Source organism: Octopus bimaculoides, chromosome 9 (genome assembly GCF_046866305.1).
Source record: "Octopus bimaculoides isolate indiv1 chromosome 9, ASM4686630v1, whole genome shotgun sequence".
Taxonomy (NCBI): Eukaryota; Metazoa; Mollusca; class Cephalopoda; order Octopoda; family Octopodidae; genus Octopus; species Octopus bimaculoides.
In genome coordinates, this window is record NC_142936.1 from 84,978,205 (window position 1) to 84,991,833 (window position 13,629).

General features: G+C 37.2%; 1 protein-coding gene across 1 annotated transcript in view; it reads left to right on the top strand.

The window, feature by feature from the left end:
- Positions 1–13,629, top strand: part of LOC106875823 (excitatory amino acid transporter 1) — a 275,943-nt gene that overhangs the window by 253,296 nt on the left and 9,018 nt on the right. The window contains exons 5-7 of the mRNA XM_052970833.2: positions 746–979; positions 6,420–6,614; positions 9,744–9,878. Of these exons, the coding sequence (XP_052826793.1) occupies positions 746–979; positions 6,420–6,614; positions 9,744–9,878 (564 nt within the window). The remainder of the gene's footprint in view (positions 1–745; positions 980–6,419; positions 6,615–9,743; positions 9,879–13,629) is intronic.

A 13,629-nucleotide genomic window follows, 5' to 3' on the forward strand; every position in this document is an offset into this window, starting at 1 on the left:
TTACAGTGGTTAGTATTGGTATTTAGAGTAATGATATTACTAGCTATTGTAGTATTAGCTGTTTCATAGGTAACACAAGTAGTTATAATAAAAATATTTCGTAGAACGAAATATAACCAAATACTAAACATTTTTTTCTCACACAAACGTAAAAAGTATAAATTGATTCCATGATTTGAAAGAAGAGGCAAATATAGGCATTGAGCTAAGGCGGCGAGCTGGCAGAAACGTTAGCACACCGGGCGAAATGCTTTGCGGTATTTCGTCTGCCGTTACGTTCTGAGTTCAAATACCACCGAGGTCGACTTTGCCTTTCATCCTTTCGGGGTCGATAAATTAAGTACCAGTTACGCACTGGGGTCGATATAAACGACTTAATCCCTTTGTCTGTCCTTTTTTGCCCCCTCTATGTTTAGCCCCTTGTGGGCAATAAAGAAAAATGAAACGTTCGCACGCCGGGCGAAATGCTTAAGGGTATTTCGTCTGTCTTTACATTGTGAGTTCAAATCCCGCTGAGGTCGACTTTGCCTTTGATTCTTTCAGCATCGATAAATTAAATACCAGTTACGTACTGGGGTCAATCTAATCGACTGGTCCCCTCCTCCAAAATTTCTGGCCTCGTGCCTAGAGTAGAAAAGGTTATAGACAGACATTGGGCATGAGTGTACGGTGAAGTGGGAAGACGCAGCTCTGTGAATATTCCATTATTTCTGTCTCTCATATTTTTGTTTCTTTTTCCTTTCAGGTATTCCCCACTTGGTATCACATTCTTGATTGCTGCCAAAATTGTGGAGATGAGAGATTTTGGGGTTCTTCTGGGAAAGGTTGGTCTTTACTTCATTACAGTTCTGTGTGGTCTTGCAGTACATGGAGCTTGTATTCTTCCGGCCCTCTATTTCCTTTGTGTTCGGAAGAACCCTTACAAATTCATTGCTGGCATCTTTCAAGCTATGGCTACAGCTTTTGGAACCTCATCCAGGTAAAAGCTTTTTTAATTATTATTATTACTGTTATTATTATTATTATTATTATTATTATTATTATTATTATTATTATTATTGCTGTTGTTGTTATTATTATTATTATTATTGTTATTATTGTTGTTGTTGTTATCATTGTTATTATTATTATTTTTATTTTTATTACTGAGACGTCGAGCTGGTAGAAGCGTTACCGCGCCGGACAAAATGCTTAGCGGTATTTCGTCCGTCTTTACATTCTGAGCTAAAATTCCGCTGTGGTCGACTTTGCCTTTCATTCTTCGCGGGGTTCGATAAAATAAGTACCAGTTGAATACTGGGGTAGATGCAATCGACTTACCTCCCTCTCTAAAGAAAAATCGAGGCCTTGTGCCTATTTTAGAAAGAATTATTATTTTTAAGCTGGTGGACAGGTAGAGTCGTCAGAGTATCAGAAAAAATTACTTGCGACATTTCTTCCGACTCTACGTTCTGAGGTGAAACCCTGTCTTTCATCCCTTTATGATTTATAAAATAGAATTCCAGTAATTTACGGAGGCTCATGTCTCCCAGAATATGTAAACTCCTGTTAATGTTAAAAATCATTATTATTTCTCATCACTGCGTTTATTTATTAATTTTTTTTGTGTTATGTTGTTGCTGTTATGTTTCAGCCCCAGATCTAGTGGACCCAGGATGAAATATTCCAAGCATGTCCCTCTTGGTCATACTACTGCTCCCATAGGACATTAAGTCTACAATCTTCGGGTGTTTCATAGTTATCTGGCTCACTACGATTAGGAACATAAATGAAAGGGAGTTCTGAAGGATTGGGACTACGAATAATTATTAGGGTCCGTCTCTGAAACTTTTATTGTTGCTTAGTCTGAGGTGAGACTTGACTGAGTAGACTAATGATCAAAAGCGTTCCAGCAGTGACCACCTCGTCGTTATGAAGATAGTCGAACCTGATTTGATATTCCACATAATAGACTTAATTTTTGAAATTTTTGAATCCTCGAAAATAGGGATTACCAGACTAGTTGTTTAGATTTAGTTGGCATATAGTCAAAAGGGATCCAGTCGTGATCATCCTGTCTTTTTTTCAGACGTAGTATAGCCAGAACTGCGTTACCATCCATCATTCCTTTCTAAAGTTTGGAGGGTAAACTTTAGACAGATTTGGCTATTATTTCTAGCAGAATGAATCCCCACGTCGGCCATCTTTTCATTGTCTCGTTTTTTTCAGGTGTAATTTTTGTTGAACCTCACCTCTACCTTGATGCAGCAAATTTATAAAAACTATATACCATCCGTGACCATATTCACAGATAACATAGAACTACATTCGCTGAAATTTTCTGCACATTTAGGACATATTTTAAAGAGATTTGGCGTCTGCTTCTAGCGGTTCGAGCGACCACCTGGAGGACTGTTTCTTCAATGCCGCAGAAATAAAATGATAGCGGAACTTTGGGGTGTGATTTGGCTGTTAATTACGGAGAGAGTGTGGGATTGATTTATCTAGAAGTTTTCTCGATGGCTTGTGTTTACTCTAATCTGAAAATAATTTGAAGAGAACCATATGAGATAAGACACACGGACAGACGGACCAAATCAAGCTACTATTTAGAATCTCTGACATTATATATATATATATTTACTGGATCCATAACATTAATGTTGTTATTATTATTGCTCTGTATTTGGCATCCAGTTCGAGATAACAATGTTTACAATGGATTGTTTATCTAAGAATCGTTTAAAACAACATTATGTATGACTGTGTGTGTGTGTGTGTGTGTGTGTGTGTGTGTGTGTAATGCTGTTTGAAGTTTCCTAATGAGTATTCGTCTTTATCGCGGCGACGGCGGCAGCCGCTGGAGTAGACAACCGCTGGAGTAGACAACCATTAAGAATCATATACAGTATCCGCAACGTCATAACACTGTTACAATTCCGTCTACCTATTTGTTTACACAATAATTCTGTAGAACTGATTAATAACCTTCATCTCTTTATTTAGAGGCAACGCAAAACGAAGACGGAATGATAAAACTCATTTGCTACACACACACACACGCACACGCACACACACACACACACACACACACACACACACACACACACACACACACACACACACACACACACACACACACACACACACATATATGGAGAGAGAGAAATGCGAGCCAGCGAATGAAACTGTCTCTCCTGGTAGAAATAGCAGCCAAATCTCGCTGAAATTACGTCACATGTTCTGAATAAAAGGAAATGTTAGGTAGCGTAGTTTTGGACACGTTCTAAACAGATGGCCTGGTCACATCTGGAGTGTCTTAGATGAGAATCCATCTCGATCAGGATCGATTTGCAACTAAAGGTAAAACAGCAGCAAATTTTACTGCTACGACTACCCTTATAAGATTTGACCTGAATACATATATACACAACAACAATTATAATAATTTCGTTGTGTTTTGGGGGGAGTCATTACGCCAATGATAACACACGCACAAGCTTGATTCCACTTCTTTATTATAAGTTAATTGGTTAAATATATGTGTTGTCATTGTTGGCGTAATGACTCTCTCAACACACAAGAAGATTTGTTTCAGCACATGTGTTCGCATCAAGAATCTAGCAAACTAAATTCAAACTCGAAGTATCGATAACAAGAGCACTTAAAGAGCGCAAACTTCCGCCAAGTCAATACCAGTGTCCTCTCAATGATTAGCCAGAGATGGTTTTTAAACTGAGAATATCTGAAATAAACTCGACTGCTCTCACAAACGAGAATACTAAAAATGAACCTGACCGCTCTCAAAAATTAAGTAAAAAAACCCCAAAAAACAGGAAAAATAATCCAGAATCCTTGTCCTGAACCTGATCGATCCCAAAATCTAATTAGTTCGTGCCAGTCATGAGGCCAAATATGCCTGAAAGTTTCATCCGAATCCATCCAGCGGTTCTTGAGATATCTTATCCACGGACAAACAAACAAACACGACTGAAAACAACACCTCTACCTTCGCCTAAGCGCAGGTAATAATTACTATAAAAATACGCCGAAAATACATCTCTTGGAAAGGGTTGGACATAGTTATGTTATACAACAAAAAGACAAACACCACCACCAGCTGAAACAACTGTAATATGAACAACAACAGCAATTATAACAACGATAGGTCTCCCAGATAAGGTATGAGCTGGTAATGCTGTGCAACAATATTAACTAAATCAACACAACTACAGCAATAACAACAACTGTAAAATCAAATCTAGCAACACTAAATCTGTTAGATAAGGTTTGACCTGGAAGGTTACAGGCCAACAACAACTGCGTTACCATAATATAACAACAACATATAGAAAGAAAATCAGTCACGTAACACTTAAGGTGGCGTTTTTTTTCTTCTTTATTTATTAACAATGCTGACTGGTTTTGTTCTTTTCTCTTCATGAATATTCATATTTCTTTGAAAATCCTGGTATTGCATAATTAAGGATAGTTACATTATGAACTGAGATAGTTGTGGTTGTGGTTGTGGTCGTATAACCCCTGGTCTGAATAGATCAAAACAGGTTTATGATAAAGAGTTTCCACCGTGATCGTCTAATTATAAGACCTAATATATCCTGAACTAGATTACGTAATATTTTTATCTTCGTAAATGTTGTTGTTTACTACTACTACTGCTACAACGATCGAAAGAATTTCAGCCCCACTTTGCCAAAAGCCAACCGCCATCTTATTTCGCTGCATGAAATCGGAATCCATCAGTCGTGACTCCCCATCTTATTAGCAAACATAATGTATGTAGGACAGCGATATCTAATACTCCAGTCTTCCTTTTCCTACGCATCTGCTCGTGATTTGAGGAAATTCTATCAACTATTTCTAGGAAGGCAGGCGACCATATAGCGGCTCCGTCTTTGGCTGATAACGCTGATATATTGTTGGCACGACGGGTGAAATGCATAGCGGTATTTCTTCTGGCTGTTTACGTTCTTGAGTTCAAATTCCACCGAGGTCGACTTTGCCTTTAATCCTTTCGGGTCGATAAATTAAGTACCAGTTGCGTACTGGGGTCGATCTAATGGAGAAGTGAAATGTTTGAACATTGATACAGAATAAATAAATAAAATACAAAAGGCACACACGAGTGTGTGTATGTGTCATCGCCGCTTGAAAACCGGTGTTGGTGCGTTTACGTCCACGTAACCTAGTAGTTTGGCCTAAGTTACCGATAGAATAGTTACCAAGCTTTAAAAAAACGTTCTTGTGTCGATTCTTTCGAATAAAAATTCTTCAAGGCATTATAAATTTGAAAAAAAACGAAAGTTACTACTTGCTTTTATAGCAAGTTGATGCAGGTATTTTATCCCCTTCCCCTCCGACTTTAAGTTTATGCAATTGGAAAAACCGCACTATTTATGGGATGACCCAATATATATGTGTAGTAGTAGTAGTAGTAGTAGTAGTAGTAGTAGTAGTAATATTTGGCAGTTCCAAAAACACCGAAGAATCGAAAACCGTATTAAGTTTCAACTATCAGGATTTGTTAGAAATCAGTAAGTGACGTCATCGGTCAACTGGTCAATCTAATTTCTCACGAACACGATTCGTCCAAATATTGAACACGTCACAATAAAAATCTGAATACCCGGATTTAAGATAGGCAGGTTGTTATTGATTTTTTCGTGTCCTTTTTTTTACTTGGACATGCATAACGTACGAATAGAACTGTTTTACCACAAGTAGGGAGTGGACTCTGTTGTCCTACTGTTAGATAAACCGTTCACCCACCTCTTTCTTTGATGAACTGTTACTGCTGTATAAATCACCTCTTCTGTCGTTTATCGAAGCGACACTTCTAAGTTGTAAACAATAAAAATGAATAGTCTTGATTTAATATTTTCACGGCATTAAGGCGGCGAGCTGGCAGAAACGTTAGCACGCCGGACGAAATGCTTTGCAGTATTACGCTTGTCTTTACGTTCTGAGTTCAAATTCCACCGAGCACTAGTTTGACTTTCATCCTTTCGGGATATATATATATATATATATATATATGTGTGTGTGTGTGTGCGTGTGTGTGAGCTATGCGTACTCTGTATGCTAACGGGAGAGGATCTAGGTGAGTTCTCAACTATTAGAAGTATCAGCTGAATGTCCCTCAAACCACGTACCAAAGTATTAAAAAATGAAGAGATGTATTTGGTGCTATGTTAAACAATGTCTAAAATGAATGTCTAGATGGCCACGGTTGAAATGCCTACAATTTTATGTTTGGCGAATCAAGACTGACCTACGAAGCAACAATAATTCAAATAATTTATTGTTGGTGTGAGGACTAATAAGCAAATTATCACTTATTGTTTTAATAATAATAATAATAATAATTAACTATATTGTTTTTATTATGATTGACCTCTTCTGTCTTTACTGTTTTCTAGTTCTGCCACTTTACCAGTAACCCTGCATTGTTTGGAACATAACTGTGGTGTTGACCCCAGAGTAAGCAGTTTTGTCATCCCCGTTGGAGCCACAATCAACATGGACGGTACCGCACTTTATGAAGCTGTTGCCGCTCTTTTCATTGCACAGGTCAACAATTTGTCTATGGACTTCGGACAGATTGTAACTATCAGGTCAGTACTTGCAAGCCATTGGGCACACACAACAGACAGACACACACACACACACACACACACACACGCACGCACGCACGCACGCACGCACGCACGCACGCACGCGCGCGCGCGCGCGCACAGACACACTTTGTGCCTGTGTGTGTGTGTATAAGTCTGATAACTAGTGAAGGCATGTTGCCATATATTTAGGGTATTAGGCTCACGATCGTAAGGTCACGAGTTCGAATATCCGGCAGCGCGCTGTGTCCTTGAGCAAGACACTTTATTTCACGTTACTCCAGTTCACTCGGTTAGCAAAATGAGTTGTACTTGTATTTCCAAGGGGCAGCCTTGTCACATTCTTTATCACATTGAAACTCCCTGAAAACTACGTTAAGGATATGCGTGTCTGTGGAGTGCCCGTTAATTTCACGAGCAAGCTGTAACGTAGATCAGAGCAAACAGGAACCACCATCATAGTTTGGTAACTGTAAAACACAGAATTCTCGGCCTTTATGCCACTAACATAGCTTTTTCAATTAAATAATGCGTTTGAGTTTATAACAAATTTATATCGGATATGTTAAATTTGCGTGCGTTTATATTTATGCACATCTATGATCGTACGTTTGTGTTTTGAAACCGTATCAATAGGAGCAAAAATAATAAGTGTATGAAAGAAGCAGGAAAAAGGAGGAAGTAAGAAATGTATCTGAGAAGATATGGCTTCACTTAAATTTTTATGGTATGTCATAGATGCAAAGTGTTATGTTAAATATATATCGAGCATATTTCAGATAACGATTGGAAAGAAAAAAATAAGTTTTGACAGGGATGCTAAACAACCCATATAAACAGTATATGTGCATTGGTAGTGTAAAAGTTAAGGTTACATGTGATGTAGTTTTGCAGTTGTTTCTTTCATCAGTACTTTCATTTAACCTATAGCTGTTAATGCTCCTTAGAAATATATATACATATATATATATATATATATATATATATATATATATATATATATATGGCAAAAAACGTGGATGTCACATGGAATCTAATTATTAAAATAATGCAATATTTTTTTTTCAAGATGAGAATGAAAGAAAATAATTGCGAATAGCATAAGAATCTTTAGAAAATCTTGGTAATTAGGAATTGATAAATATTATTGAGAAGCCATCTGGTTACGTCAGACCATTCCTCTCATTCACAAATATCTTCGTGATAATGCCGAAAAAGGAAGATCAAAAGAATATCTGGGTTTTTTTTTTTAACTCAACAGACTTGGCTTAACTGCAATTAAATGAACGTCATCATTGTTACCACCACCACCACCACCACCACCACCACCACCACCACCACCACCTACTACTACTAAATAATAATAATAATAATAATGATAATCTCAAATACTTCTTTAAATGCCGAAATCAGTAATATAGGATAAGCCACAACAAAAATACTAAAATTTGAACACAAGAAAGAAGACAAAGAAGAAGGGTGTGGAGGTTAAGAAGGAGAAGAAAAAGAAGAGAAAGAAGTCGATAAAGAGAAGGGAAAAGAATAGGAAAGAAGGAGAGAGAGATAGTAAGAAAGTGTCGAAGAAAAAATCTAAAGAACTTTAAAGGTTAAGAGCCGATTTATTAATAATAAAATGTGATAAAGTTAATATATACGCCAAGAAAAGCTAAAAACAAAATCCAAAAGTGATTATATTGATAACATTAATAACGGTGCTCTTAAAAAGGGCCATAAAATTGATAATAAAAAGTAAGGGATTGAGAAGGTTACTATCACCTCTCCTTCCCTCGTCGTGTCTCTCTTTAAAACTAAAATCGATTATTTTATCGACTTCACTGAAGTAGCTTTAGACGCCGACATATTTATAGCAGAACTCGCACACTGTTACAAACACACACACACACATACATATTACACATGCACTTTCATGTTTACAAACGTAAGAGTGCTGAATACACGTAGTAGACTTTATAATTATTTAGAAAGAGCTAATGATTCACGATGTTGATGATCATTTTCCTTCCACACACGAACACCACCAGCTCTACAATACAAATAATATGAAAGTGAGCTATTGTTGTCTTGACAGCAGTGTTTCCTAAATCTCGCTCAACAACCGTTGAGATACACCCATCCAACATCATGGTTGTAACTCCAGAAATCTTTAAAATATATCATATTGTATCTCCTTTCTAAAGCGCTGCTATATAGACTAAAAATAACAGCAGAAGGTATCGACATAAATTATACGTGGCTCTAGACAAATATCTTTATACATTTAAAAACAGTTTCAAGCAGTATATAAATTCATTCAGATCAACGAATAGAGAGAGAATCCGAACCCTTTGTCATGATACATCTTGAAATTAAGAGACAGTGGAGTTTAAATTCTTCCTGTGATTGGAATATCATTGATATTGGACTCCGATATGCAAGAAGGCACAAACTGAACTTATCTTTTAATTCAAGTAACTGAGAGAGTCACCAGACAACTAAAGAAAAAAGATCCGAAATATTGTCACTATGCTGTCAAGAGAGGTAATTTCTATTCCTCCTCACAAATTTATTCCTGAAACATTTCAGAAATTCTCAAAATTTTCAAAGTTATTTTATCCTCTTTGACGAACAGCAACTAACCGAAGTGCTCCTTCGTAACACAGTAACAAAACAAAACATAACAAACAACTGACAACTCTTCTGAGTTGACTGTTAGTACAAGGGACAATCATTAGGGCGTGATACAACCTCCTACCTCAATGTGTTGGCCACCGACAGTAGACCCAACTCGTATTTTATTGCCAGTATATATATAATATATGTATATAAAACACTTGTAGCCTGACAGCTCATACGATAAGAGGCTCTTTGTAACAGAGTGGATCTCTGGCTGCTTCCATTATCCCTGTCACTTTTTGAATGCGTGCATATATATATATATATATATATATATATATATATATATATATATATATATATATATATATACATATATATATATATATATATATATATTGTGTGAGAGAGAGAGAGGGAAAGACAGAATGAGAGAGAGAAGGGAGGGGAATATATTGCATTCCATCAAAATGGTTATTTCTCTTTAACTTTTTACGCTTCATTCTTTCCTTACAGCATTACAGCCACTGCTGCCTCTATTGGAGCCGCCGGAGTCCCACAAGCTGGTCTCGTGACCATGGTTATTGTGCTATCAGCCGTTGGCTTGCCGACCGATGATATCACCCTCATTCTTGTTGTTGATTGGTTCTTGTGAGTAGCGACGTTTTCTTGATTTCTTTTCACATCCACCAGCAGCACCACCACCACTACCACCACCTCCATTCTCGTCAGTGCTAACGCTAATACCACTGCATGACCTCTACCATTATCAACACCGTCGCCAATACCACCATTGTTTCTATCAACACAATAACCATCACTATCTTTATCATCATACCTCATACCTCTACCGACAAAAGCATTATTAGTACCATTGCAATCACCATCACTACTACAACCAAAGCCAACACCATAGATAGTCTCCACTTCTTAAACCTTCACTACTATCTCTACCGTCACAGTAAGAGTACTCAATTCTAAATGTAATGTACGATGTAATGTATATGGCTGATGCATTGTGGTGCTAATCATGCCATAATTCCTTAAATTGATCTGCGAATCATTGGCTTTCTGCTGCATCTCTATTTGCTGTGCCATAGAAGCACTGATGGCAACAGTAGTAAAATCCAGTTCTATGACAATAAGATGTCGAATGCAGAAAAATCTCCAGGCTATTTGAAAGACGATCAATAAAAAACACAAAGTTATTACAGAATAAGCATTCAGAATTGTCGAAATGACTTATGAAATTCGAACGACGCTTCTGGTTAGTCTGTTAAAGTCCTAGGTGCAGTATAGCCTCCTCTGTATTCAAACTTCTCTTAAACTTGGCTCCAAAAGATGCAACTGTTTTAAACATTTTATATAATTCGAGAATCAAACAAGTTCCTAAAAGAGATACCAAATGACTGTATGGGATAAGCGCAGAAGAGCACACAAAAGAATTTTGCAGACCCCTGGGTAGAATATTGCAAGAGTTAGGTAACAATAGACGTCACATGGGATGAGTGTCAGTTGAAGTGTCATGTGACTCGCCAGACTCTGAAACCAAATTCGTGCCTGCTTTAAATCGTTACCATTTTGTTAAAACCTTGAAATTGTTTATAAACATGTGAGTTGTTCTTTTTGGAAATAAGCTGTCGGTAATTTTGGGAGATCAGTTTAAACTTTAATCCACGTTGAGAAGAGATTTCCATCCGGTAGTGATGGTTTCATGGACCCACCTTTTATAAGGACAGTGTTTAAGACATTAGATGTAATGACCTCAACGGTATTCTTCAGCCTGCACCATCATTAACTCAACACGGAAATGTTTAGCAATTAGCATCAGCAGGCAGCTGTTGCAGGCAATTCCAGGAAGTAGACACACCTAAGTATTAATAGATATGTTATACCCTAGCAAGAAATAGTTCACTATTCTTTAGGATTTTAAAATTTCTTAGAACTACAGACTCCAGTTTAAAATGAATTCTCGATTATTCTGCTGCATAATTTAGTTCTGCCGCAACTATGTGCTGACGAGAAACACAAGCAGTTAAGAAGCTTATGCTACATGTCATCAAGATTGGTAATCTCAATGGGTGCGCCGAAAGAGAGGATGCAATTATATCCAGAATATGTTCGTATCAACAGATGTTCCATTTCGATTTAGAAGATTTCAGAACATCTGAGCTTTGCTGTGTCAATCGATAAATCCCAAAGGCAATCATCGACAGTTGCCGAACAGAGCCTTGATGGATGCTACTGTGTTAATGGTTAATTTCATATAATATCTTCAAGAGTTTGATCCCTCTCCCATAATCTATTTATCCCCGCGATGGTAAAATGAAAAACATGTTGTTATACGCCCTGATCTACTGTTATGGCAATGTTTCGAATTCTCAAGCCAGTGATCAGAACAGATCTAATACCATATTAGCATTGGCTAATCACAAAACTTAATAGACTTTCTATATCAGTGCATGGATTGCAGTTCCAATATTTGGATGTATGCATTTGCTCTGAATAATCCAGTTTCTTCACAATACCTCAATGACTTTATTTCCATAAGTGGTTCAATTCCCGACACTTCAGTTTATCAAAACATCTTAAGTATTGAACTACATCGATAAATGATAATATTGTATATTAGTTCAATTGAACTAAGACAGTTTTTGCATTTGCTTCCTCCTCTATTCTTAGTTAATTCGCTTCAATTGCATTCATATCATTGACACAATTCAATTGCCGAATAGACTACTGTTAATATCAAGAGCGTATCTGTAGCACAGTGCTTTAGACAGCACACTGTTACAAACGTACTGGAATATTACATTTCTTATATAAAAGAAATCGGAGGCGCATGGCAAAGACTTCAGAATCACAGTCAGTTGTTTCTATAATTATTCTTTTAAGTCTTTTACTTATTTCAGTCTCATTAGACTGTGGCCATGCTGGAATACTGCCTTGAAAACGTTTTAGTCGAATGTATCGAACCGACTTCTAAAGTTTGGTACTTATTCTATCGGGCTCTTTTGCCGAACCGCTAAGTTACGGGGACGTAAACACACCACCACCGGTTGTCAAGCAGTGGTGGACAAACACAGAAACAAAGATACACACACACACACACACACACACAGACACACACACATAGACACACACACACACACACACACGCACACACACACACTCGCATACACAACGAGCTTCTTTCAGTTTCCGTCTACCAAATCCACTCACAAGGCTTTGGTCGACCCGATACAATAGTTAAGACACTTGCCGAAGGTGCCACGCAGTGGGACTGAACCGGGAACCATGTGGTTGGAAGCCAGCTTCTTACCATACAGCCACAAATTTAATAAGCATGTATTCTACTAAAAAGCATTAAGTAGGCTTTCAGTTTTTCAAATGTAACGTGACATAAAAAATATATATTAATATACTACAGCATAATATGTGTGCGTGTGTATGTGTCTGTGTAAATGTTTGTTGTGTGTCATATTGTGTGTGTACACACAAGGTAAACAAAAACATGAAACCAACAAATGCATAAGCAATCAATCACAAACAAAAAAGCACTAAAAACAATATAAAATACAAAATTAATAAGACAAGTAAAACAAACCTAAATCAATTCTAAGCCGCGTGAAGACAGGAATTAAATGAAGGAAAAAAAGACCCAAAACAATATGGCAGAGAAGATAGCGAGATATTGGATGCGGTGATGCCATGATTAAAATGGCTACTGCACGCGTGTTGTGTAATCTCCTTCATAGAGAACTCTCTTTCACCTGTCTCTCCTTGTCTATCTCGCTGTATCACACACACACACACACACACACACACACACACACACACACACACACACACACACACACACACACACACATATATATATATGTATATATAGTATACACACACACACACACACATATATGTATATATAGTACTGGGCAGTTTGCAAAGATACTTAGATATTTTAAACACCACGTGATGCCAATCGCAGTGAGTGGTCCCATAGAGATATCTCTATCCCTCATCTCCATTAGCTAATGAGACCAGATTCGCTAGCTGTTACCTCTCTTCATCTCTCCCTCTATTTCTTTCTGTCTCTTACTGAATATACATACATACATACATATATACATAATATACATATATGTATATATTTATATATGTATATATGCACGATCACACACATTTATGTATGTAGGTACTTTTGTGTTTGTGTGTGTGTGCTTCAATGTGAAAAGAGATGTTGGTGCAATCAGTGTAAATGTCGAAAGAAATCCGATTTCTAAAGATAAGATTAACTTTGAGACTGATCAGTCCATTGAAGCATTGCCTTACATCCTAACATCCGTATAGATAGGTAGATAGATAAATACATACATACATACGTGTCGTGATACATACAGCC